This window comes from Mesocricetus auratus, unplaced genomic scaffold (assembly GCF_017639785.1).
Source record: "Mesocricetus auratus isolate SY011 unplaced genomic scaffold, BCM_Maur_2.0 Super-Scaffold_100007, whole genome shotgun sequence".
Lineage (NCBI taxonomy): Eukaryota > Metazoa > Chordata > Mammalia > Rodentia > Cricetidae > Mesocricetus > Mesocricetus auratus.
The window spans coordinates 40,914,597-40,941,608 of record NW_024429191.1 but is presented as its reverse complement, the minus strand read 5'-3'; the positions used below and the strand labels follow the sequence as shown (position 1 = coordinate 40,941,608).

At 38.2% G+C, this 27,012-nt stretch overlaps 1 protein-coding gene across 2 annotated transcripts in view; it reads left to right on the top strand.

Moving 5' to 3' along the window:
• Ulk2 (unc-51 like autophagy activating kinase 2) overlaps positions 1-27,012 on the top strand; it is an 83,277-nt gene that overhangs the window by 16,179 nt on the left and 40,086 nt on the right. For both annotated transcript variants that reach the window (XM_040748820.1, XM_040748821.1), the window contains 9 exons: positions 5,077-5,250; positions 6,007-6,080; positions 10,154-10,255; positions 11,265-11,323; positions 13,242-13,324; positions 14,979-15,026; positions 16,642-16,730; positions 17,054-17,225; positions 22,304-22,364. In XM_040748820.1, the coding sequence (XP_040604754.1) occupies positions 5,077-5,250; positions 6,007-6,080; positions 10,154-10,255; positions 11,265-11,323; positions 13,242-13,324; positions 14,979-15,026; positions 16,642-16,730; positions 17,054-17,225; positions 22,304-22,364 (862 nt within the window). The remainder of the gene's footprint in view (positions 1-5,076; positions 5,251-6,006; positions 6,081-10,153; positions 10,256-11,264; positions 11,324-13,241; positions 13,325-14,978; positions 15,027-16,641; positions 16,731-17,053; positions 17,226-22,303; positions 22,365-27,012) is intronic.

Here is a 27,012-nt window from a genome sequence, read left to right as displayed (position 1 = left end):
AGACACTTCTCTTTACAGGCTGAACCATCTCGCTAACCCTGCAACTTTAATGTATGTTTATCTATCAATACTCAGTAAAGAGCAGTCTGTTTCATTCTGAGAGGTGTTTCTGAAACTTGCCCCAAACTTGTGTATAAGTACTCAATAAATATTTGTGTGCTTGTTTAACTTGTAGTCAGTCATTTTTCTGATCAGCTGATTTTTATTTTCTAAACTCACACAAGTATGAACTTTTTCTCTTGACAATGAGGAAGGGATTTAGAGGAGGGGCTTTCCCTAGGAGGGAAGAAATCAACTAGAATTTTTTTCTTCAAAAAGTACAGCTGCCTTACCATCACTGAGCCATTAGTTCCTTTCATTTCTTTAAAAATAACTGTTTAGTTGGGCGGTGGTGTAGCATACTTTTAATCCCAGCACTTTGGAGGCAGAGGCTGGGGAATCTCTGTGAGTTCAAGGACAGCTAGGGCTACAAAGAGAAACCTTGTCTCAAAAAAACAAAAACAAAACAACATTTTTTTAAGTCACGAAAGTAGAAGGAGGAGTGAGTGGGAGGAGAAAAGGAGTGGGAGGGTAATAAGAAGTAATATGAACTATATGTATGTACATATACAAAAGATCATTATTATTTATAATTAATATATGCTAATAAGAGGCCAGAGACATGGCCCAGTGGGTAAAGCTACTTGTTGCCAAGCCTGACAACTTGAGTTTAGAACCCAGGGTTCCACATAGTGAAAGGGGAGAACATATTCCCCTAAGTCATCTGCTGACCTCCATATGTGTGCTTCTTTCCCACCACTAAATGAATAGTAAATATTATCTAAAGTTTTAATAGATGCTAGTAAAAACATTTGAAAAATTAAAGTCATAATCAGTGGGACAGGAGAGATGACTCAGTGGTTAAGAGTACCGGCTACTTTTCCAGAGGACCTGGGTTCATTTCCCACATCCACCTGGCAGCTCACAACAGTTGGTAACTACAGTTCCAGGGCATCTGATGCCCTCTTATGGCCTCTTTTAGCACCAGGCTTGCATGTGGTACATACATGCATGCAACCAAAATACCTATACACACAAACATTAAATTTAAAAATTCATAGTCAAAGAATATATTTATATAGATATTTCTTAACATTTAAAAAGTCAGTAATGTAGTTGGGTGGTGGTGGCGCACGCCTTTAATCCCAACACTCGGGAGGCAGAGGCAGGCCGATCTCTGTGAGTTTGAGGCCAGCCTGGTCTACAGAGGGAGTTCCAGGACAGGTTCCAAAACAATACAGAGAAACCCTGTCTTGAAAAACCAAAAACAAACAAACAAACCAAAAAGTCAGTAATGTAATAAGGAATTAAAAATATCAAAATTATTTTGTGGTAGATTTTCATACTAAATGACACTTGAAATTCTGAACGTCAAATGTGTGCAACATTTATGTGTCACATATCAGATAGCCTGCATATCAGGTATTTATATTATAATCCATAACAGCAAAACTACAGTTACAAAGTAGCAACAAAACAATGTTATTGTTGGGGATCACCACAGCATATGACAGGATTGCAGCGTTTAGGAAGATTGAGCACTGATAACCTAGACGTTGATTTAACTTACCCACTAACAAACAGTAAGGAACACATATCTTGGCATTTATGAGAAAGGAGATGTGGAAGAATGTATTCATTCCAGGTTTTTAAAATTTTTAAGATTTATTTTATGGGTATTTGTGTCTTGCCTGCATGTGTGTCTGTGTGAAGGTGTCCAGTTCCCTGGAACTGGAATTAAAAACAGTTGTGAGCTGCTATGTGGGTGCTGGAAATTGAACCTGGGTCTTCTGGAATATCAGCCAGTGTTCTTAACTGCTGAGTCATCTCTCCAGCCCCAGTATTCCAGATTTTTTAAATATAATTTACTTTATTTCATGTGCATTGGTGTGAAGGTGTCAGATCCTCTGGAACTGGAGTTACAGACAAGTGTGAGCTGCCATGTGGGTGCTGGGTATTGAACCTAGGCCTTCTAGAAAGAGAAGCCAGTGCTCTTAACCACTGGGCAATCTCTCCAGCCTGTTTTCCAGATTTTTAAATTTTATTTTTGTTACTACTACTTTGTATGAATGAGTTGTTTTGTCTGCACATGTTTGTTTACCATGTGCATGCAGTACCTCCAGAGGCCAGGAGAGGATGTTGGATTCCCTGGGACTGGAGTTAACAGATGACTGTAATCCACCATGTAGGACCTAGGGATCAAACCTGAGACCTCTAGAAGAATAACCAGTGAGTGCTCTTAACTGTTGAACCATGTTTCCTTCCCCTAGCCTCCAGATTTTTGTTGTTTTTGGTGTTCTGGAACTCACTGTGTAGACAAGGCTAGTCTTGAAGTCACAGAGATTCACTCACCTCTGTTTGCTTGGATCAGATTTTTTTAAAGAGTTGCATGTAACTTAGACTGGCCTTGAACTAACAATTAGATGAGATTGGGCTTGAACTCATGTTCCTTGTGTTTCTATTCCTGAGTGCTTGGATTCTAGGTGTCTGCTACTGTGCCTAGCTAAGGACTTCAAATTCTTGTTGGTTTTCAGACAGGGCATCATGTATTTCTATACCAGGATGGCCTCAAATTTGAAGGTATCTACTTGTCTCTATCTTATCAGTGTTGGTATCAAAGGTGTGTGCCAGAACACCAGGCACTACTTGGAATTCTTTAGTGTTCATAATATAGGAGATTTCACTTTATGTATTTAGAGTGCTTTGAAATTTTTTTACAGACTGGTTGAGGTGGTGCACACTTCCATCCCAGTACTGGGAGGCAAAGGCAGGTGGATCAAGGCCAGCCTGGTCTTACATAATGAATACCAGGACAGTCAGGGCTGTGTAGAGAGAACCTGTCTCAAAAAAAAAAAAATGAGGGGAGGGTGTGTCAGAAAAAAAGAGCCATAGAGAAGATAAAAACAGCCCTGATAGGAAAATAATTTGGAAGTTTTTAAACCATGGAGATTGACTTTGTTCATTGATTTTAAGGACATAAAGTTATTTATTTATTTATTTATTTTTGGTTTTTCGAGACAGGGTTTTTCTGTATTGTTTTGGAGGCTGTCTTGGAACTCACTCTGCAGACCAGGCTGGCCTCGAACTCACAGAGACCCGCCTGCCTCTGCCTCCCGAGTGCTGGGATTAAAGGCGTGCGCCACCAACACCCGGCTAAGGACATAAAGTTATTAAAGTGATTTTAAACTATGAAGTGTCACTTAACATGTTATGAAAGTAATTTTAAAACTATAGCATTTAGCTTGCTACAGGTATTAGTGTTATTTTTACCTTGTTACACATTTGAAAATGCTATGGAATGTATGGATATGCTCACAAAGGATTTAAATATTTAATGTGTATGTGTGTGTATGTATGAATGTATGTCCCTTATGTGCAGCTGCCTGCGGGGGCCAGAAGAGCTCACTGGATGGTCCTGGAACTGGAGTTAGAGGTAGTTTTCGGTCACATGATGTGACTGCTGGGAACTAAACTTGGTACAGGAAGCACTCTTAACTTCGAGCCATCTCTCCAGCCCATCTTGAAGGATTTAAATCTCTCATGTAGAATCAAGAGATTGCACTTATGAAATTTAGATTCATTACTATAGAAAATTTATATTTGCATACTTAACTATATTTGAGTGTAGTACATTATATGATAGGCCCTTTTGAAGTTTCAAGTACTAAGTATATTGTTTTGTATTATCACAACTACTTCATGAAGTCAGTCTCATCAAATTTATAGACAGTAGGGATCATCTTCCAGAGTCACACATAGGGCAGGAGCTGGAATTTTAGAAGCCCCACACCATGTTATTAGCCGATAGCCTCTCCAAATGCTGTGATAGTTACTGAATAATGATTATAGAAGTGGAAACATGACTGCTTAACGGTCTCTTCACTCCTGAGAGATCCTATGTGGTCAGGAGTACTGTGGTTATAAGAGAGAGGGGGAAAGAAACAGTACTACAGAGAGCTCCCTGACAGTAGATTCCACACAAGGGTTTTGTAACACGAATAATAAAAGACCTAGAAACAGATTTTGGGGTTCAGGCTTCAAGCTGAAGATCAGAGAAGCAAAGCAGCCAAGCCAGTAGATCTTACCTCTGCCAAGCTGAAATGGCAATCCTGTCTCCATAAATCCTCAGAGACAAAAGCTCTCAATTCCTGTCTCCTCCTGCCTTTTATTCTTTTCTCTGCCCAACTATATCACTCCCAAGTTTCCACTTCCCTAGTGCTGGGATTAAAGGTGTGTGATCCCAGGTGCTAAGATCACTTTTGTGTGAGCTGTTTCTTTTAGGACTATATCAATTTCATGTAGTCCAGTGTGGCCTTGAACTAACAAGAGATCCATCTACCTCTTAATCCTGACTTCTGGGATTAAAGGTGTGTGCCACCACTGTCTGGCTTCCATGGCTAGCTAGTATGGCTACTTTGCTATTTTGATATCCATTGGCTTTAATAAATCATAAATTTATCACCACAGGGTTTCATTTGTCTTTAGTTTCTGTCCATGACTTGCTTGGTACTGAACTTGAACATTTTTTCCTGGGCATGAACTTACTTTGTTGTTGTTGTTGTTGTTGCTTTTTGAGACAGGGTTTCTCTGTAACAGGTTGTTCTGGAACTCCCTCTGTAGACCAGGCTGGCCTCAAACTCACAGAGATCTGCCTGCCTCTACCTCCTGAGTGCTGGGATTAAAGGCTTGCGCCACCAGTGCATGGTGGGAACTTATTTTTTGATCTATAAAGGACATTGCATTTGTTGAGCACCACTTGTGTTCAGAGCTGTACTATAAGAACCTTGACTAGTAAAATGGGAAAGAAAAAGACACAACATCAAAAACAAAAATTGCAAATCAGTTCTCTTTAACAGATCAGTTACCATTTTTTGAGAAGTCTGTTATGTCTTCATAGATTTTGGTTGTTGAATTAACAAAAGGAATGCATGTGAATCCCAGTTTCTTATTTATTTTATAGCCTCCTTAATAGCTGAATTCTTTAGTGGAATGAAAGATTTTGTGTGTTTAATATTTGTGTGACTCCTTTTCTACCAGCTAAAGGAACTCTCAGTGAAGATACTATCAGAGTGTTTCTTCATCAGATTGCAGCAGCCATGCGAATCCTGCATAGTAAAGGAATAATCCACAGGGATCTCAAACCACAGAATATCTTGTTGTCTTACGCCAATCGAAGGAAGTCAAATGTCAGTGGTATTCGTATCAAAATAGGTAAATAGCTATAAATTGCTTCATGAAAAGGACATTTCCAGACTTCTTTTAGATCATTTTAGTTCAGATTTATTAGACTAGTGGATTTTATGGATACTGTTTAGAAATTGTAACAGGGTTCATTGAAATCTGTTTAGATATGCTAGTCTTTTTCCTAAATCTAAGAAGGGCCAGATGCTAAGCCTGCTTTTCTGGGAGAGGAGCTAATACAGTATGCTTACAAGCAGGCAGTCACTAACATGACTCAGACGTCCAAAGGGCCTCACTCAGCCTGTGATGGTGCTTTTAGTACTTAAAGTAGTGTTTGAAGGCATTGGTGAAGAGAATTAAAATTGTAAGTGTGGTATTGCAGAGACTAAGGATCCTTGGTTAAATAGCTGGTACAGTAGTGACTCACATAGTTGACTGTTGCTACTATCTTTAACTTCTTTAAATTGAGATAGCTACTTGTTTTCTTTTTTTAAGATTTTATTTCTTATATATACAGGCAGAAGAGGGCACAGATCTCATAACAGATGCTTGTGAGCCATGTGGTTGCTGGGAATTGAACTCAGGACCTCTAGAAGAGCAGTCAGCACTCTTAACCTCTGAGTCATTTCTCCAGCCCAGCTACTTGTTTTCAGTTGTGTACAAACTTTTTCGATAAACACTTTATTTTTCACAGATCCTTTGTACCTTATGTGTCTTACAGAATTATAATATTTATAAAGTGTGAGTAAAGTATCATTTGGTCTTTTTTTTAATTTTGTGGAACAGCTGATTTTGGTTTTGCACGTTATCTACATAGTAACACAATGGCAGCAACACTGTGTGGATCTCCAATGTACATGGTGAGTAAGAAGAACTTTTGTATATTGTTGTTGTTAATTATGTTAACAATAATTTAATCACATGGAGACCTTGCTTTACCTTGGTGGAATTAGAAGTTGTTCCACATTTGATTTTGGTTTTTGAGTCTTTTAAAGTTTTTTATTATTTTATGTGGATGAGTATTTTTCCAGCACATATGTCTGTGCGCCACATGAATGTAGTGCCTGAGGATGCCAAAAGACAGTATCAGATGCTCTAGAACTGGAGTTATAGACAATTGTAAGCCATATGTGTGCTGGGAATTGTACCTGGATACTTTGGAAGAGCAGCCAGTGCTCTTAACTGCTGAGCCATCTCTCTATCTCTCCAGTCCCCTTTTTTTGTATTTATTTATTTGGTTGGGTTTTGGTGTGTGTGTGTGTGTGTGTGTGTGTGTGCGTGTGTGTGTGCGTGCGTGCGTGCGTGTGTGCAGAGAGAGAGAGAGAGAGAGAGAGAGAGAGAGAGAGAGAGAGAGAGAGAGAGAGAGAGAGAGAAATAGGGGCCCACAGTGTAGCTATGGCTGTCCTAGAATTTTGTAGGACTGCTCTTGAGTCCACAAAGATCCACCTGTCTCTGTCTCCTAAAGGTGTGTGCCCCCATGCCAGGCCCTGTTTTTACTTTTTAAGATCAGTTATGGGGGGCTGGAGAGATGGCTCAGAGGTTAAGAGCACCTACGGCTCTTCCAGGGGTCCTGAATTCAACTCCTAGCAACCACATGGTGGCTTACAACCATCTACAACTCAGTCTAGTGCCCTCTTCTGGCATGTAGACAGAACACTGTATGGGTGATAAATAAATAAATCTTAAAAAAAAAAGATCAGTTATGATAGAAATCGCTAAGTATTGGTTAGTTTGTAGTTGCTGTGATAGAATACCATGAGCAAAAGCAACTTATAGGAGGAAGAATTTATTTTATTTTGGCTATGGCTCCAGAGGGACAGGAGTCCATAATGGCAAGACAAACATGGCCACAGGCAGCTGAAGCTAGCTGATCACATTATGTCCACAAACAGGAAGACAATTAAGTTAGGGAGAACAAAAAGTAGGGTGAAGCTGTAATCCCTCAGAGCCCACCTTTAGTGACATACTTCCTCTAGCAAGGCTCCCTATCATAAAAGTGTGATAGCCTTTCCAAACAGCACTATCATCTGGGGACCAGGTGTTGAAATATATGAGCCTATGGTGACATTTCTCATTCAAACTGCAACACCCTGTTAGATTTCATTGAAAATAAATTTATATACTGTTATAATATATTTAATGTGTAATAATTAAGAATACTTACAGAAAGCTGGGCAGTGGTGATACATGCTTTTAATTCCAGCACTCAGAAGACAGAAGCAAGCACACCTCTGAGTTCAAGGCCAGCCTGATCTACAGTCTACTGAGCGAGTTCCAGGACAGCCAGGGCTACACAGAGAGACCCTGTCTTGAAAAACTAACAAAAACAAAAAACAGAACACTTGCACAATGCCTTTTGGGGCACTTCCTCCTCTATAAAATATGCTTATCTTTTACAATGTCTGTCTTAACAAATTCCCTACATTGTGGAAGTTTTTTTATTTTTAAACTCCACACTTAATGCCGAAAAATAATCTTAGTTTTTTATCCTTTGATAATATATAGTAGGTTATGAAAGATAGTAACTAATGCAAAGTATTAAGCTAAAAATAACTTATAGAGCTGCAGAATTATAAGAAAGAAATATGCCTATCATGAGGAAGAAACAGATGAATCTCTATGAGTTTGAGGCCAGTCTAATCTACATGGCAAGTTCCAGGCCAGCCCAGGTTACATAGTGACACAGTGAGACTCTGTCTCAAAACAAAAGTACCCATTTAAGTTCTAAGTTTGTACCCTCTAATGTAAAATCAATTTTGAGTATTGTCTGTAAACTTCAACTTCAAGAAGTTGAAGTAGGATAATCTTGAATTCCAGGTCAGCCTGGATGGATTAGCAAAATCCTCTCTCTGGTTTATCCATTAAGAATTCTAGCTGCGCCGGGCGTTGGTGGCACATGCCTTTAATCCCAGCACTCGGGAGGCAGAGGCAGGCGGATCTCTGTGAGTTTGAGGCCAGCCTGGTCTACAGAGTGAGTTCCAGGACAGCCTCCAAAGCCACAGAGAAACCTTGTCTCGAAAAACCAAAAAAAAAAAAAAAAAAAAAAAAAAAGAGTTCTAGCTGCTCTTCCAGAGATCCTTAGTTCAATTACCAGCAACCACATGGTGGCTCTCAACCATCTTTAATGAGATCTGATGCCATCTTCTGGCCTACAGGCATACTTGCCAGCAGGACACTGTATACATAAATAAATCTTAAGAGAAAAAAGGTAAAGACAAGACCCTCTCTCATAAAACCAAAACAAAATATTTAGAATCTACTTCGAGGTCAAGGGAACTAGTAATCAAAAGTTTAGGTTTTTTTTAAATAGGATTTACTTTTTAAATATTAATCTTATTGCTTATATATAATAAGCTCTACACTTTAATAGAATTCTAAAAAAAGTTACATCTTAAAGTTTGAATTAGGTTAGGGGCAGGGCTTGGTGACATATGCCTATAATTCCAGCATTTTAGGAAGTGGAGGTAGGAGGATCAAGAGTTACGACCAACCTGTGCTATGTATATCAAGACTATGTCTCAAAAAAAGAAAAAGAAAAAAAACAACTTTGATTACTAAAGAAAGTTGACTCTCTAGGAGTATAGCTCGGTGGTACAGACCCTGGGTTCAGTCACCTGAGCCATAGGTAGGGGGGGATAAAGACTCAATTGAGAAATTTACTAGGGGAGCCGAAAAAGGGAACACACAACAATTAAGAGCACCCATTGCTCCTGCAAAAGGCCAGGTTCAAGTCCCAGTACCCTTTCAGTAGTTTCCAACCATCTATAACTCCAGTTCCAGGGGAACCAATACCCCTTTCTGGCCTCTGAGGGCGCTGCATACATGTGGTACACAGACACATATGCAGTCAAAACATCTACAAATAAAATGGAAAAAAATTAAATTTACTAGGAACAAGTGTTATGTATGAAAAATAGTTTTCCATTAACTGTAGTTGACCTCTTTAACAATTGTTTGGTTTTTTTGTGGGGGTGATTTTATTTTGAGACAGGGTCTCTATGCAGCTTTGGCTGACCTGGAGCTTGCTATATAGACCAGGATGACCTTAAACTCAGAGATCTGCCTCCTGAGTACTGGGATCAAATACATGTGCTACTATGCTCGGCAATGGTATTTTTAAAAACAATACTTGATGAGACTGACAAGCTACTTAAAATGCCACTGCTTTTTGGTTTTTGTTTTGGTTTTGGTTTTTTTTTGGTTTTATGAGACAGGGTTTCTCTGTATTGTTTTGGAGGCTGTCAGTCCAGCCTGGCCTCGAACTCACAGAGATCCACCTGCCTCTGCCTCCCGAGTGCTGGGATTAAAGGCGTGCACCACCACCGCCCGGCTTTTTTTTTTTTTTTTTAATGAGTCAGGGTTGCTCAACCTTGTGAACCCTCAGCCTCCCAAGTATTAGGATTATAAAGTTGTGCCTCTACACCTGACTGTCTTTGAGATAATTTTTATTACTGTGTTTTGTGTTACAGACTTTTGTTATTTCAAAAGTTTTTAAATTACAGAAAAATATGAGGGATAATGTAACAAAATGTCTGTGTACCTATTATCCGTTCTTAACAAAAATTTTGCTATTTTTGCTGTGATCTCTTTTTTTGGAAAAATTTTCAGGTAATCCAAGTCCCCTTTGTACCTTCCACTGATCTTATTATGTTCTTATCTCTCACCCTGAGGGAACCTATGACCTGTAATTTGTATATATTTTCTTTATTACTATGATACTCTTACTATACTTTGTATACATTATAATATATAGACATATTTGTTTCTTTTTCATGCAACATTGTATTATAATTCTAAGTTCATGGCAATATCATTTTATCAGGGTAATATCACAGTTAACATTTTTATTTAGTAATATGATCAGATCATTATCAGTGTATCAATGTATGCCCATTAAGGCTATAATTCTTGTCTCTTGAATTTTTGTGAACAGGCTCCTGAGGTTATTATGTCTCAACATTATGATGCTAAGGCAGATTTATGGAGCATAGGAACAGTAATCTATCAATGCCTAGTTGGAAAACCACCTTTTCAGGTAATCTGACTTTTCCTTATGTCCTTGGTTCTAGGATCTTCTAATTTTGCAGTTGCCTTTGATTTATAAAATAAGGAATACTTTGAAATCAGTAGATTTTAGGCTCCTGTGTGATTTATTTGATTTTGTTACAGATAATGCTGTGGGGAGCCAGGGTGCTTATTTTTCCTTTTTATCTGCTTGCCCTTTGTAGTTGAACTGGCATTTGAAGTCTGTTGGATGTTTTCTAGTCTAGTGGAGTAGAGTCAGGGATAGCTAACCCTGAGATGAATGGTAACCAAAGCTCTTCTTGCTAGCCTGGCTTGGGGTCATGGAATCCAGATGAGGTGGGGGCTGTTCTGGTGAGTCATAGAAAACTCATCTCCAGCCCTCTATATTTGACACTTTCTGGGTGGGGGGTTAATTATTGCATTTTTGTTCTTCCTCATCTCCTTTTCCTATTAAGAGGCTGACCTTCAGAGGATGTGCCAGCATCTCTTGAGTTCATGTCATCATGCTGTAATTTTTTAGTTTTATCTATTTTTAACCTGAAATTATAACAGAGTGAAATTCCTTATCCAGCATGGTATAAAAAGAAATCAGTAATGCAATCAAGTAGAGGCAGTTCTACTAATTCAACTACTTCCTATAAGAGTGCTACTGTTAGGGAGAGATAATATTGTCAGAATACTTGCTTTTTTTCTCATTTTGTCCCTTGGAAATCATAAGTAAAAAAAAAAAAGTACTTATTGGGTAGGCCATGTAACCTCTAGAAGCTGCTCTTCTGTTTCAGCCTCCTTTGAAGGTCTGACCTCAAAAAAGGTATATTGTACCTAGATACTCAGAATTTGCGTATTATCTCAGAACTTTTATAAGTCTTTTGTGCCCAGCAATCTATTTGTGATAATTCCGTGGCACTCAGGGTCAGCATTCATACACTTTCTACAGTAGGAATATGAATATTAATCATGCATTTGGAAATTTTGCTTCCCTCTATTTAGAAAGTTAACCTTTTCTTTTTCTTAAATAGGCTAATAGTCCTCAAGACCTAAGGATGTTTTATGAAAAAAACAGGAGCTTAATGCCTAGGTATGTGATTAAAATTTATTTAAATTATACTGGGTTTTTCTTTTAAATTTTGATTATTTATTTAGGTAGTAGTCTTTCTCTGTAGCCCATTTAGCCTCAAACCTATAATCTTTCTACCTTACCTTTGTAAGTGTAATTTCTGTGTAGTCTGGGTTTGCTATTTGTGAATGCAGTGTTATTTATTTGAGTACCATGTTTTGTACATTTTTGTTGATGAGTTTTTTTCAACTTATATCAATGTTATGATAGGAAATGAGAAAGTTGCTAACACACCATAAATACCTAGGTAGTAAGTATTGTGTTGTTTGTTATTTGTCTTTAAAATGGAAATTTAACAGAAGACATCACAGAACTTTTATGTGTTACTTGTGTAGAGGAAAAAAGACACAGATTCATATAGCAGAAAGTTAATTCTTACCTAGGCTGTGAACATTGTGTAACAGTAATAAGAGTTATTGTGTATTTTTCCAAATGTTCTTCATGGGCATTTTTTATACATGCTTGAAAGAGTGTGTGTGTGTGTGTGTGTGTGTGTGTGTGTGTGTGTACACATGTGTATGTGCAGTTTCAGATAAATTATATTTTGAATTCCAGTTTTTCTTTTTTAAGATTGGTTCTCAGGCTGACCTCATTTCAGCCTCTTGAATGCCAAACATGCATCATGATGCCTGGCTTTTGTTTGTTGGTTTGTTTTTTAATGCTGTATTTTAGAAGTTCAGCAACAGTATGTTCATCCTTTTTGGTAGCTATGTGGAGTCTTATAAAATTAGGTGTTCTATTTTATTTAGTCACATTTTTGTTTATGGGAGAAGTCTTTCTACGTATATGTTTCTCTTATTGGTTGATGAATAAAACACTGATTGACTGATTGGCCAGGCAGGGCTAGGAGATGAGGAGAATTCTGGGAAACGTAGGCTGACGGAGTTGCTATGTAGGCCGCTAAAGGAGTAACAGGTCCGGACCCTTCTCCAGTAAGATAAGACCACATGGAAATACTTAGATTAATAGAAATTGGTTAATAATTAAAATAGAACTAGCCAATGAGAAGGCCAAGCCACCGGCCAACAATTTTATAACTAATATAGCATCTGTGTGTTCATATGGGACTGAAGGGCAGCAGGGGAGGGGGAGACGACATGGGACGGGATGATGACACACAAAGACCCTCTCGTTACACTTGTTCTTTTTGTTTTTTGCTTGCTACAAACAGACTTTAGTGAAAGTTGATCGTCAGGGGGATGTCATACACCTCTATGCATTTCTTTTTAGAATTAACTGCTAGAAATGGAATTGTTGGACTGACAGATAGGTGTACTCTCTAAACAGTCTTTCCTGTTTGATGTAGCAGTGTAAAGAGAATATCTTTCTCATAAAGGGAAGAAGACCAATTAGTTATTTTTAACTTACATTCTTCTCATTAGTGAAATTGGCTCATTTTTATTTGCCCTAATATCTTTTACTAGATTGTATCCCATAGCATATATATTTCTGTTCTGTTCCTCATTTTTCAGTTGCTTTGCTATTTTAATACTGACTTTTAGAAATTATATTCCCTGTCAATTATATTTAATTAAGCTTTGTCCTTTTCTAGACAGAACTGGAGGAGGTTCTGTTTTCTTTAGAGACTCTTACAGCAACTGTTAATATAAGTTGTGTTGAAACTCAGGCTCTTTGTTCCAGAAGATACTTGTAAATAATAGTGTTCAGCACATGAGGAATCTGTTTAAGTTGCAGATAATTATCAAAAGTTACTGTAGTGCCTTTTTCCTCACTTGAAAGTATGAAGCTTCGTCAAGTCTTCTTTTTATAGATGTAATATTTGTGAAAGTGTATATACATTTTCACTTACCAAAATGAAGGCAAAAGTAATGTGGTTAAATACATATAAACTCACCACTTACATTGTCTTTTATTTTAGTATTCCCAGAGAAACATCACCTTACTTGGCTAATCTCCTTTTGGGTTTGCTTCAGAGAAATCAAAAGGATAGAATGGACTTTGGTAAGTAATAGCCTCAAGCTTTGTATATTTTCTAATTTTATATTTTCTGAAAAGATTGTTCAGATTGCATAGAGATGTCATAGAAAAATAAAAGTACATTCCACTTTTGTTTATGTTTTTTCTTTCACTATTTTAATAAAGATTCAAGTGCTTATTATGTTCCGAGTAGAGTAGTCAAGAAATTCTGTGTCTTCATAGAGTTGAAAGTCTAGAGGAGAAAGAGAGGTAATAAATTTTAAACTGGAATTTTATGTTGTATTAGAAGGTGCCAGGTACTGTGCAAAAAATAGGAAGAAGGAAGAGCTATGAGAGACACAGAGTGAGGAACTAAAATTTTAAATAAGGTAGTCCACTGTCGTCTGAACAAAGAATCCATCAACCCAAAATGAAGGCATGCTGTGTGGCTACCTGTGATAGAAGAATTTCAGGCAGAGAGGAAAAATCAAGGGAGCATGAATGGAAGCTTGAGATCCAAAGAAGAGGCAACTTTGAAGACTGAATGTGATGGAAATCATATGAAGGTTTTGAGCAGGGGAAAGTAGATCTAATGTTTTTAAAAGTATCAGTCTGGCTACTTCTTTAGAACAGATTATGTGTGACAGGAAAAGTCAAAAGCTCAGAGTTAATTCTCTTGAGAATGAAGTGTAGCTTAAGTTGGGATAATAGCAATAAGGGATGTATGAAGTCATTGGGATTCTGGGCCTTTCTAGAGGTAGAAGTTGCAGTGTTTACTTATGGTTTGATAAGAAACAAACTTAAAGATGACTCCATGGGTTTTGGCTTGAGCAACTGAAAGAATGGCCTGTCAGGAAAGCTGTAGATGGAGGGGACTGTGGTGATCAGAAGAGAGTTAATTAAACATGTATACTTACGGTAACCACTGGATAGCTAAGTGCAGATGTCAGAAAGCACTTGAGTGTTGGGCGAGAGCTAGGCGGAAGATAAATCTAGGTGATGCCAGCCAATGAGTAACATTTGTTAATCACGATATTTGTAATTACCAATTAAATTCCTTTATTGACTTTTTAAAATTTATTAGTTATTTTCTTAATAGTTGATATAGGGATTATGATGGGTAGGTATCTTTTTTTTTTTTTTTTTGGTTTTACGAGACAGGGTTTCTCTGTATTGTTTTGGAGGCTGTCGGTCCAGCCCGGCCTCGAACTCACAGAGATCCACCTGTGCCACCAATGCCCGTCCGATGGGTAGGTATCTTATCACAGTCTACTTCATATAAATCGTAGTTGAATTCTACTAAAGATAAAAAATTAGTTTTCCGTTGTAATTCCATTTACTCCTCTATGATGTGCTGTAATTGTCACACAGTATATCTCTATTATTTAAACTCAATGCAGAATATTAACTATTGTGCTATATAATCTTATATAGAAGGGATGAAAGAAGAAAATATCTATATAGAGTCTTAATATTAACATGAATATTTACCACTTCTGATATTCATATGGATTAAAGTTACTATTCCATATCCTTTCTTTGCTCTGATATATTTCTATTTACCTCTGCCTCCTTTGTGGTTTCATTGTTTAATTCGTCTAGTTGTCAATATTTTTTAGTTGTGTGCTTTAGTATTTAATGGCTGAGATAATCTCTCTAGTGTCTTTTTTAAAAGTTGTGTTCTCATGTTTCATTACAGAAGCATTTTTCAGCCATCCTTTTCTTGAGCAAGTTCCAGTTAAAAAATGTAAGTACCCATTTTTACTTATAGAGAGCATGCAAGCTAGAAGAAAAAAATTAGTATTTTTTTTTTTTTGGTTTTTCGAGACAGGGTTTCTCTGTATTGTTTTGGAGGCTGTCCTGGAACTCGCTCTGTAGACCAGGCTGGCCTCGAACTCACAGAGATCCGCCTGCCTCTGCCTCCCAAGTGCTGGGATTAAAGCCGTGCGCCACCAATGCCCGGCTAAAAAAATTAGTATTTTGAAACACAAAATTTTTATTATGTTTCTCAAAACTTCCTTAAGTAGTCCCTAGATACCTGTAATTGTGTTTGTTCATCAACAGTCTCTTTCTACATCCAAATTGAAAAAGGTTCAATAACTGCTGCATTCTTATTTAAACTTCAAAAAATTTTATGGTGTGTGTGTGTGTGTGTGTGTGTGTGTGTACACAGAGGACAACTTGCAGGAGTCACTTTTCTCCTTCTACCATGTGGGTCCTCGTGATCAAATTTGGGTTGTCTGGTGTAGAGGCAAGCACCTTTACCTGCTGAGTTATCTAGCCCGATTTCTTTATTTTTGATTAATTTTTAATAAAAATATTTATCTTTTTGTTGTTTGTTTTTTGAGACAGGGTTTCTTTGTGTAGCCCTGGCTCTCCTAGAATTCTGTAGACCAGGTTGGCCTCAACCTCACAGAGATCCGCCTGCCCCTGCCTCCCAAGTGCTGGTACTAAAGACGTGTGCCACCACCTCCTGGCTATCTTTGTTATTTTTAAGCATGTCTCTTTGTCTGTGTATGGGTATGTACACATGAGTGCAAGTGCCCAGGAAGTCCAAAAGAAGAGGTTGGATCCCTTGGAGATGGAGTTCCAGATGTTTGTGAGGCAGTTGATGTGGATGCTGGGAACCAAACTAATACTCTTAACTACTCCTACACTTAATTTCATGTATTTATTTATTTATTTTGATGTGTGTGTGTGTGTTTGTATATTTGTGTATGTGCACACATGTGAAAGTTGGGTTCCTTCTACCATGGGTTCCAGGAATTGAACTCGGGTTGGCTGCAAATACCTTTTCTTGTTGAGTCATCTGCCCAGCCATTTTTTGGCTTTTCTTTTTCTTTTTTCTTTTTTTCTGAGACAGAGTTTCTCCATTTAACAGCCTGGCTGTCCTGGAACACTCTCTGTAGACCAGGATATCCTCAAACTCAGAGATCCACCTCTGTATATCTGCCTCATGAGTGCTGGGATCAAAGGCGTGTGCCACCACTGCCTGGCTCCTTTTTTTTTTTTCTTTTAAATAGTTTTTTGCATTTTTTGTTCCATCCATGGAAGCACTAATGAATATAAATATATGAATGCAAATTTTGGGTTAAAATGAGGTTGTTGTTTTTGAGAGCTTGTAGTATTAGGCAGATCTTACGCGCCCACTATAGAGAGATACAGTCTTTTTTTTTTTTTTGGTTTTTCGAGACAGGGTTTCTCTGTATTGTTTGGAGGCTGTCCTGGAACTCGCTCTGTAGATCAGGCTGACCTTGAACTCACAGAGATCTGCTTGCCTTTGCCTCCCGAGTGCTGGGATTAAAGGCGTGTACCACCAACACCCAGTGAGATACAGTCTTTTGACTGTTTTTCTTCCCCAGCTTGCCCAGTCCCAGTGCCTGTGTATGCTGGCCCTGTCCCTGGAAGCTCCTGTGGCAGCTCACCATCTTGTCGCTTTGCATCTCCACCAGTAAGTTGTGTTTTATTAAAAATGATTTCAGAGTTGGGGCCTTTATTCGTTTAGTGGGTATATTTACTATGCAACTGAGGTCTAGAAGAAAGGACTTCAGAGTCCTTTGGCCCTTTGTTTTCTTAGCTGTGTAATTTCAGTAAGGAATGATGTGTCTCTAGACTGTTTTCTTCTGAACAGTGATTATTACTACCACCTTCTCATGCTATATGAGAATTTAGTGGTACATACAAACAGGGAATGCTCATTAGAGCCTTCTTTAGGCTATTCTGACTTGTATTTCATTATTAGGACAGTTTTAATTTTAATGTTGTTAATTTTAGTCCCTTCCAGATATACAGCATATTCAGGAAGAAAACTTATCCTCCCCACCATTGGGTCCTCCCAACTATCTACAGGTGTCCAAAGATTCTGCCAGTAATAGTAGCAAGAACTCTTCTTGTGACACGGATGACTTTGTTTTAGTTCCACACAACATCTCGTCAGACCACTCATGTGAGAATCTTTTCTACTTGTACACTATATTTTTTAATTTAGTAAATTTAAAACTCTATATTTTGACTTGTTGTATAGGGCACCTTTACAAATGGGCATTTATTTAGTTGTTTTGAATTTCCAGAATTATATAGCTACTTTTCTAAATATACTTAGTGATTGATTTTCTATAAGATAGTATTTTTGAATTCTGAAGGTAATGAAAATGTTGAAAGAAATAATCTCAAATTATGTTTACATTCAAACAGAAGAGAGAAGCAAGCAGAATGAGCAAGTATCTTTAAAGAGATGACGTAAAGGAACAATCCATTTGAGGGGAAACAAATCTAAAAGTCAGAGGAGTCCTTTTTTATTGTTTTTTTGAGAGACAGAATTTCCCCCATCCTGATATCAAACTTGTTATCTCCCTGTGTCAGCCTCTTGAGTCCTGGGATTATAATGGGTATGTACCACCATATTGGCTTTACAAGACTCTTCAGGGGAGAGTCCAGATAAAATAAACTTAGCAGGGCTGATTAGAATGGTGAAGAATGCCAAAGAAACCATAGAAAAGAGAAGTTAGGCCGGGCAAGACTGTTGACCAGGTAAAGAACCAGGATTTGGTTGTTCAGGGATTAGGATTTGGGGAAGTAGAGATTTGGTACTGTCTGTGTGAACAAGAGATTTGCATTAGGTCACCTACTTAGTTACTAGGTGCTTCTAGCAGACATTATTTGCAAGGTCATAATCCCCAGCCTGAACAACAGAAAGGGAAGGAAAACATGGACCACACCAAGTGTGGAGTTTAGAATCAGTGCTGTGAAAATTAGGAATACCTTTTTTTTGTGTGTGGTTTTTATGAGACAGGGTTTCTCTGTATTGTTTTGGAGGCTGTCGGTCCAGCCTCGAATTCACAGAGATCCGCCTGCCTCTGCCTCCCGAGTGCTGGGATTAAAGGCGTGCACCACCACCACCCATCTTAAATACTTTTCTTAAGATAGGCAAATACAAGTACATTTAAAATCCCATTCCTCTTCTCAGTCCTCAGGGTATGTATTCTTCCTGTAGGTGTTTTGATCCTTTAGCCTGTACCTGGATCCATATAAAACATGGCATCTCTCTCTCTCTCTCTCTCTCTCTCTCTCTCTCTCTCTCTCTCTCTCTCTCTCTCTCTCTCTCTCTCTCTCTCTCTCTCAGTAAATGTTATACAGTGTTTATTTCTATATTTTTGTTCCTATTTTTGTTATGCATCTGGATGCATGTCTCATCATATAACTAGTTCATTTTAGTGCTTACAGGACTGGAGAGGACTGCTTCAACTGCTTTTCTTCTGTATATTGAAAAATAAATTCTATGATTATATTTAAGGTATAGCATATTTTATATGGTAATTATGCCTAGTAATTCCTTAATGAGACATAACCTATTCTCACAGTAACATCTTTCCTCTATCATATAATTATAGTCTGCTCATTTCTCAAAAATTCTAACATGCTATTATTTACTGTATCCTAGCTTTAATTTTTGTTTGTTTTCAAGACAGGGTTACTCTGTGTAGCTCTGTATATCCTAGAACTAGCTCTGTAGACCAGACTGACCTCAAACTCAGCCTTCCAAGTGCTGAACTAATGGTGTGCATCATCGTGCCCTGCTTTAGGTTTTTTATTGCATTTATTCATGTATGTATATGTTTGTGAAGGCTGGAGGACGACTTGCAGAAGTCGGTTCCCTCCTATGTTGATCCTGGGGACTGACTCAGGTCTTGGCTTGCTGGCAAATATCTTTACCTGCTGAGCCAGTCTGCCAGCCTGTCTTTTTTTTTTTTTTAAGTATGATGTTTCATGTTGATATCAGAGTCATGTTATCTGAAAAGTTTTTAATTACTTTTTTTTTAAATATTTATTTTATTTATTATGAATACAACATCCCACCTCCATGTATGTCTGCATGCCAGAAGATGGCACCAGATCTCATTATAGATGGTTGTGAGCCACCATGTGGTTGCTGGGAATTGAACTCAGGACCTCTGGAAGAGCAATCAGTGCTCTTAACCTCTGAGCCATCTCTCCAGCCCCCAGCCTGTCTTTTTTAAAAACAGATTTCAGATAATATGTATCTAGTTCTACTTTGAAAGGTCTAGGTATCTGGTATTTCTGGTTATTTGAAGCCTTTTAAGGTTCTGTGATGTAAAGTGATTTATTTCTGAGTTAATCATTCTATTTCCTTGGGTCAAGTTGATTAAAAAGAACCTAATCTTACCCATAAGCTTTCTTCCCTCCCTCTCTACCTTAGTTTCTTTCTTGTTCTTTTTTCCTTAAGGCATATTCTCAAAAGGGTTGAACTACCTTCCTGAGTGTGTGTGTCTGTGTAGAGGTGGTGGGTAAATACATGAGTATGGCACTAAGACCAGCCCTAGCTTGTACATTTCTATGGTAGTAAGCTTTTCTCCTCCCCTTGCCTGTGTAAGTACAGGTTCTTATTTGTCTTCTTCTGTCTGTGGGTTTCAAAGTACTAGTGTGATATCATAGTACTTAATAGCACTTAAATATAATTACAGCTGGGTGGTGGTGGTGTATGCCTTTAATCCCAGCACTCAGGAGGCAGAGGCAAACAGATTTCTGTGAGTTCAAGGCCAGCCTGGTCTACAGAGAATTCCAGGACAGGTTCCAAAGCTACAGAGAAACCCTATCTCAAAAAACAATAAATATATATATGAGATCTTTTTGGAACTTTTTGTCTTTAGACCTAAAGTCACTTGAAATATCTTCCCTCTCTGTGATTAAGTTACCAAGTTCATATGTAGTTAAATTCCTTGCTTCATATTACTTTTAGTTTCTAGGGATTACTTCTTATTTCTTTTGATTTAATTTTATTTTATAGTTACATAGTTTCAAACTCAAAATTTAAAAAACAAAGCACATTTATGAAACATATGTCTTTTTTAGATTTTTTTTTTTTTTTGGTTTTTCGAGACAGGGTTTCCCTGTGGCTTTGGAGGCTGTCCTGGAACTCGCTTGGTAGACCAGGCTGGTCTCGAACTCACAGTGATCCGCCTGCCTCTGCCTCCCAAGTGCTGGGATTAAAGGCGTGCGCCACCAACGCCCGGCCTTTTTTTAGATTTTATTTGTAATTACTTGTATATATCGGTGGGAGAAGGTTGTGCACACAAATGCAGTGCCTGAGGAGGCCAGCCCAGAGTATTGGACCCACTGGATCTAGTGTAACAGATGGTTGTGAGCCGCCTGATGTGGCTGTGGGAGCCAAGCTTGGGTCTCTGGAAAAGCAATAGGTGTTCTTAATTGCTGAGCTATCTCTCCAGCCTCAAATGTACATTCCTGCCTCTTCCAATTCCCTTATTCCCACACAGGGTCTATTTGTGGCTTTAAGTAGATGCCTGTCCTGCTCCATTACAATTTGTTTATTACCTTCATTTAGTTCCCCTAGACCTCCTTATCATCACCTGGCATTATTCCACTGTATCCTAGAAGTTCATGAGAGCTGGACCTGAGGTGTGCCAAGTGAATATACTCAGTTTCTTACCAGGATCATTCACAGGAGTTTTTGTAACTCCCCTTACTTTTTGAGTATAGGTTATCAGCATGGTTCATTTGAAAAATACATTATTTAGTCAACGGTTATTTAACATTACATAGAATGACATAGGATAATGTGATATAGTGAGTATAACAGTGACAAGCCCCTAATTTCTGAACTGTGTGGAACTGATGTATATAAAAGACAGATGAAAAGATGAAGATGGCCTATGGTATCTGCTACTGTATTAAAAAAAATCAATGTCTTATTCAACAAGATATTCAAAATCTGACAGAGGTATCATACAAGAGGATGGGTACTCCAACATTCTGTTGAGCCACACTTTGTTTTATAACCAGTTTTGGTATAATGTAATGTATATATTGTGTGCAAAATTGTGTGGTGAAAGTCACTAAGCCATCAAGAGAATCTGTCTCAAAAATCTAAGACTGTAAAAGCAAGCTAAGCATGGTGGTATATAACTGAGGTTCCAGATACAGCTGGAAGAAAGGCAGGGCAGACCATGATGTGGGAAGGATTCCTGAGTCTGTGACTTTCAAACTAGTCTAGACAACATGGTGAGACACATCTCAACAACAAACAAGAACCACATACACAACATGCAGAATTACCACATACACACAACACACAAAATTACAAAAGTGTAGGAAAGGAAACCACAAACCACATGGGCAAAATGATATTGGGAACATAGTATTCTATACTTCTCCTCAATGATCTATGAAAAGGAACCTGATAAAAATAATAGCCACAGCCTACAAACAACCACACAAGAGGGTCTTTACCAGGCCTGTAGTGTAGATTCAGCCAGGAGAAATTAGTTCTTATGACTTTGGTGCATTTGTCTAAAGCCATAAAGAAGAACAAGACCAGAAAGCTGGGCAATGGTGGAACACTTCTTTAATTCCAGCACTTGGGAAACAGAGAGGTGGTAAATTGAGGCCAATCTCATCTACAAAGTAAGACCCTATTTTCAAAAAACAAACAAGGTTGTAGGTTTACTTATTTGGGAATGGGTGGGTCAATGTTGCAGCTTGTGTTTCTGGCTAGGTGCAGTTCTGTGTTTATCTGTTTCTTGTGGAAGAAATTGAAGCATAAACTTGCAGGCATGGTGGCACAGACCTTTATTCCTAGTAGTTGGTGAGGCAGAGGCAGGTAGATATCAATGAGCTTGAGGCCAGCTTGGTCTACATGAGTTCATGGACAGTCAGATGTAAAGAGACCATGTCTCAAGAAACTAAAACAAGCCAGGGAAGTGGTGGCACACACCTTTATTCCCAGTACTAGGGAGGCAGAGGTAAGTGGATCTGTGTGAGTTTGAGGTCAGCCTGGTCTACAGAGTGAGTTCCAGGACATCCAGGGCTGTTTCAGAGAAAAACACTGTCTCACAAAACCAGAAAAAACAAAATAAAACAAAACGAATGGCTACTCCCCCCAAAAAAGCAGGGGATAAATTCAGATTATTTCTAAATCATCACTTTGGAAGAGATTTCCATTGTTTAACGAATGTGATATAACAGTTTTTACTCTTTCTTTCTCTCCAGATGATATGCCGGTGGGGACTGCTGCCAGACGTGCTTCAAATGAATTCCTCATGTGTGGAGGGTATGCTTATATATTTCACCAGAAGAGTTGTCATATTTGGGCCTGGGGATGTATTCAGTTGGTAGAATGCTTTTCTAGCTTTCACAGAGCCTAGTTCCATGACAGTACCAAGTGAATAGTGTTCCACACCATTGTAATACTAGCACTTGGAAGATGAAAGCAGGATGATCAGAAGTTCAAATTTTAATTTAAGAAAAACTTTCCAAAGCCGGGCGGTGGTGGCGCACACCTTTAATCCTAGCACTCGGGAGGCAGAGGCAGGAGGATCTCTGTGAGTTCGAGGCTGGGCTGGACCGACAGCCTCCAAAACAATACAGAGAAACCCTGTCTCGTAAAAACCAAAAAAAAAAAAAAAAAAAAGAAAGAAAGAAAGAAATACTTTCCATATTTTGTTATTTTTGTGACTGTATTAGACTTTGTTCTTGATTTAATTTTTGTTTTAGAATTTACACGTATACATTCATGTTTATAACATGCATAATACTATTTTGAGGGTTTTTGTCTGTTTTGTTGTTCCTTTGTATGGGAGTTGAACATAGCACCTCAGACATGCTACATAAACACTCCTATTGAACTGTATGTCAAGCCCATTACAATTGTTTTTCTTATTTTGAGATAGCATTTTATTACATTGCCTAAGCAGGCCTTGAATTCATGGAAGCCCAAGCTAAGTCTGAACTTCAGTTCTCCTGTCTTAGTCTCTTGAGCAGCCTTGCATGACCAGGAAAAACTTAACAATTTCTTTTTTATAAGAAAAAGTAATACTTTTACTTTATGTGTTTATGTATGTATTTGCAGTGATAGAGATTACTAGATAAATCTAGAGCCTTGTTCATACTAGGAAAATACTGTTCTTATTTTTGGTTTTCATTTTAAGACAATTTCTACGTTACTCAGACAGACCTTGAACTATAAATCTTGCCTCAGCTTATTAAGTAGCTAGAATTACAGATCTGGGTCTCTAAACCCATTAAAACAAAGTTTAATTGTGATAACAAATGCATAAACTATATCAAAGCTTATAGTGTAGTCAGTTAAGTATATTCTCATTGTTATGCAGCCTGACTAACCCTGGCACTCAGTAGAGTGACAGATGCTGCAGCTGATTTCTTTTTTTTTTTTTTTTGGTTTTTTGAGACAGGGTTTCTCTGTATTGTTTTGGAAGCTGTCCTGGAATTCACTCTGTAGACCAGGCTGGCCTCGAACTCACAGAGATCCGCCTGCCTCTGCCTCCTGAATGCTGGGATTAAAGGCTTGTGCCACCAACGCCCGGCGGATGAAGGTTCTTTTTCCCAAACTCTTTGGCAGTGGTATTGTATGCTGGCACTCCCCTGATTCATGTCTGAAATACATATAATAGTGAGTACATACCATTTTTCTCTTTTTGTGACTGGGTTACCTCACTCAAGATGGTTTCTTCTAGTGCCATCCATTTGCCTGCAAATTCCAAGATTCCATTGGTTTTATTTTTCTCCACTGAATAGTACTCCATTGTGTAAATGTACCACATTTTCTCTATCTACTCTTCAGTTGAGGGGCATTTAGGTTGCTTCCAGGTTCTGGCTATTATGAATAATGCTGCTATGAATATAGTGGAACAGATGTCCTTGTTGTATGAATGTGTATCTTTTGGGTATATGCCTAAGAGTGGAATTGCTGGGTCTTGGGGTAGGCTGATTCCCATTTTCCTGAGGAATCTCCATACTGATTTCCAAAGTGGCTGTACCAGTTGGCATAAGCTGTCATTGGTGTTTTTGATTTTAGCCATTCTGACAGGAGTAAGATGGTATCTCAGAGTTATTTTGATTTGCATTTCCCTAATGGCTAGGGATGTTGAGCACTTTCTTAGGTGTCTCTTAGCCATTTTAGACTCCTATATTGTGAATTCTCTATTTAGTTCTCTACCCCACTTTTTAATTGGATCCTTTGGTGTTTTGGAGGCTTGCTTCTTGAGTTCTTTGTAAATTTTGGAGATCAGCCCTCTGTCAGATGTGAATATCTTTTCCCATTCTGTGGGTTGCTTTTTTGTCTTGCTGACTGTGTCCTTAGCCTTACAGAAGGTTCTCAGTTTCAGGAGGTCCCCTTTATTAATTGTCGATCTTAGTGTCTGTGCTATTGGAGTTATGTCTCCTGTACCAATTCGTTCAAGGGCACCTCCCACTTTCTCTTCTGAGAGGTTCAGTGTGGCTGGATTTATGTTGAGGTCTTTGATCCATTTGGACTTAAGTTTTGTACATGGCGATAGACATGGATCTATCTGCAGACATCTACATGTCAGCCTCCAATTATGCCAGCACCATTTGTTGAAGAGGCTTTCTTTTTTCGATTGTATAATTTTAGCTTCTTTGTCAAAGATCAGGTGTTCATATGTGTATGGGTTAGTATCAGGGTGTTCAATTAGATTCCATTGGTCTACCTGTCTATTTTTGTGCCAAAACCAAGCTGTTTTCAGGACTACAGCTCTGTAATAGAGCTTGAAGTCAGGGATGCCTCCAGACGTTGCCTTGTTGAACAGGGTTGTTTTGACTATCCTGTGTCTTTTGTTTTTCCATATAAAGTTGAGAATTGTTCTTTCAAGGTCTGTGAAGAATTGTGCTGGGATTTTAATGGGGATCGCATTAAACCTGTATATTGCTTTCGGCAAGATTGCCATTTTTACTATGTTGATCCTACCTATCCAAGAGCTTGGGAGATCTTTCCATTTTCTGGTGTCTTCTTTAATTTCTTTCTTTAAAGACTCAAAGTTCTTGCGATACTGGTCTTTCACTGGTTTGGTTAGCATTACCTGAAAGTATTTTATGTTGTTTGTGGCTATTGAAAAGAGTGATGTTGCTCTGATTTCTTTCTCAGCCCTTTTATCATCTGTATATAGTAGTGCTACTGATTTTCTTGAGTTGATCTTGTATCCTGCCACTTTGCTGAAGGTATTTATAAGCTGTAGGAGTTCCCTGGTAGAGTTTTTTTTGGGTCACTTATGTAAACTATCATATCATCTGCAAATAGTGAAAGTTTGACCTCTTCCTTTCCAATTTGTATCCCCTTGATCTCTTTTTGTTGTCTTATTGCTCTAGCTAGAACTTCAAGGACAATATTGAAAAGGTATGGAAAGAGTGAACAGCCTTGACTTGTTCCTGATTTTAGAGGAATTGCGTTGAGTTTCTGTCCATTTAGTTTGATGCTGGCTGTTGGTTTGCTGTATATAGCTTTTATTATGTTTAAGTATGTTCCTGTTATTCCAGATCTCTCCAAGACCTTTATCATGAAGGGGTGTTGGATTTTGTCAAAGGCTTTTTCAGCATCTAGTGAGATGATCATGTGATTTTTGTTTTTCAGCTTGTTTATATGGTGGATTATGTTGATGGATTTTCGTATGTTGAACCATCCCTGCATCCCTGGGATGAAGCCTACTTGATCGTGGTGAATGATTGTTTTGATGTGTTCTTGGATCCGATTTGCCAGTATTTTATTGAGTATTTTTGCATCAATGTTCATGAGGGATATTGGTCTGAAGTTCTCTTTCTTAGTTGTGTCTTTGTGTGGCTTGGGGATCAAGGTTATTGAAGCCTCGTAGAAAGAGTTTGGCAAAGACCCTTCTGCTTCTATTGTGTGGAATACTTTGAGAAGAATTGGTATAAGCTGTTCTTTGAATTTCTGGTAGAATTTTGCACTGAGGCCATCTGGACCTGGGCTGGTTTTGGTTGGGAAACTTTTGATGACTGCTTCTATTTCCATAGGGGTTATAGGTCTATTTAAATTGCTTATCTGTTCTTGATTTGATTTTGGCAAGTGATAGCTATCCAGAAAGTCGTCCATTTCCTTTAAATTTGCAAATTTTATGGAGTACAGGTTTTCAAAGAATGACCTGATGATTCTCTGAATTTCCTCAGAGTCTGTTGTTATGTCCCCCTTTTCATTTCTGATTTTGTTAATTTGCATGTACACTCTCTGCTGTTTGGTAAGTTTGGACAAATGTTTGTCTATCTTGTTGATTTTCTCAAAGAACCAACTCTTCGTTGCATTGATTCTTTGTATTGTTTTCCTAGTTTCTACTTCATTGACTTCAGCCCTCAATTTGATTATTTCCTGGCATCTACTCCTCCTGGGGGAGTTTGCTTCTTTGTGTTCTAGGGCTTTCAGCTGTGCTGTTAATTCTCTAGTATAACTATTCTCCAGTTTCTTCATGTGGGCACTTAGTGCTATGAACTTTCCTTTTAGCACCGCTTTCAAAGTGTCCCATAAGTTTGGGTATGTTGTGTCTTCCTTTTCATTGAATTCTAGGAAGTCTTTAATTTCTTTTTTTATTTCTTCTTTGACCCAGGAATGGTGCAATTGCACATTACTAAATTTCCATGAGTTTGTAGGGTTTTTGCAATTTGTGTTGTTGTTGAATTCTAACTTTAACGCATGGTGGTCCGATAAGGTACAGGGAGTTATTCCAATATTTTTTTGTACCTGTCAAGGTTTGATATGTTGCTGAATGTGTGGTTGGCTTTAGAAAAGGTTCCATGTGGTGCTCAGAAGAAGGTATATTCTTTTGTGTTTGGACGAAATGTTCTGTAGATGTCTGCTAAACCCAATTGGGTCATAACTTCTACTAATTCCTTTTCTTTGTTAACTTTCTGTCTGGTGATCCTGTCTAGTGGTGAGA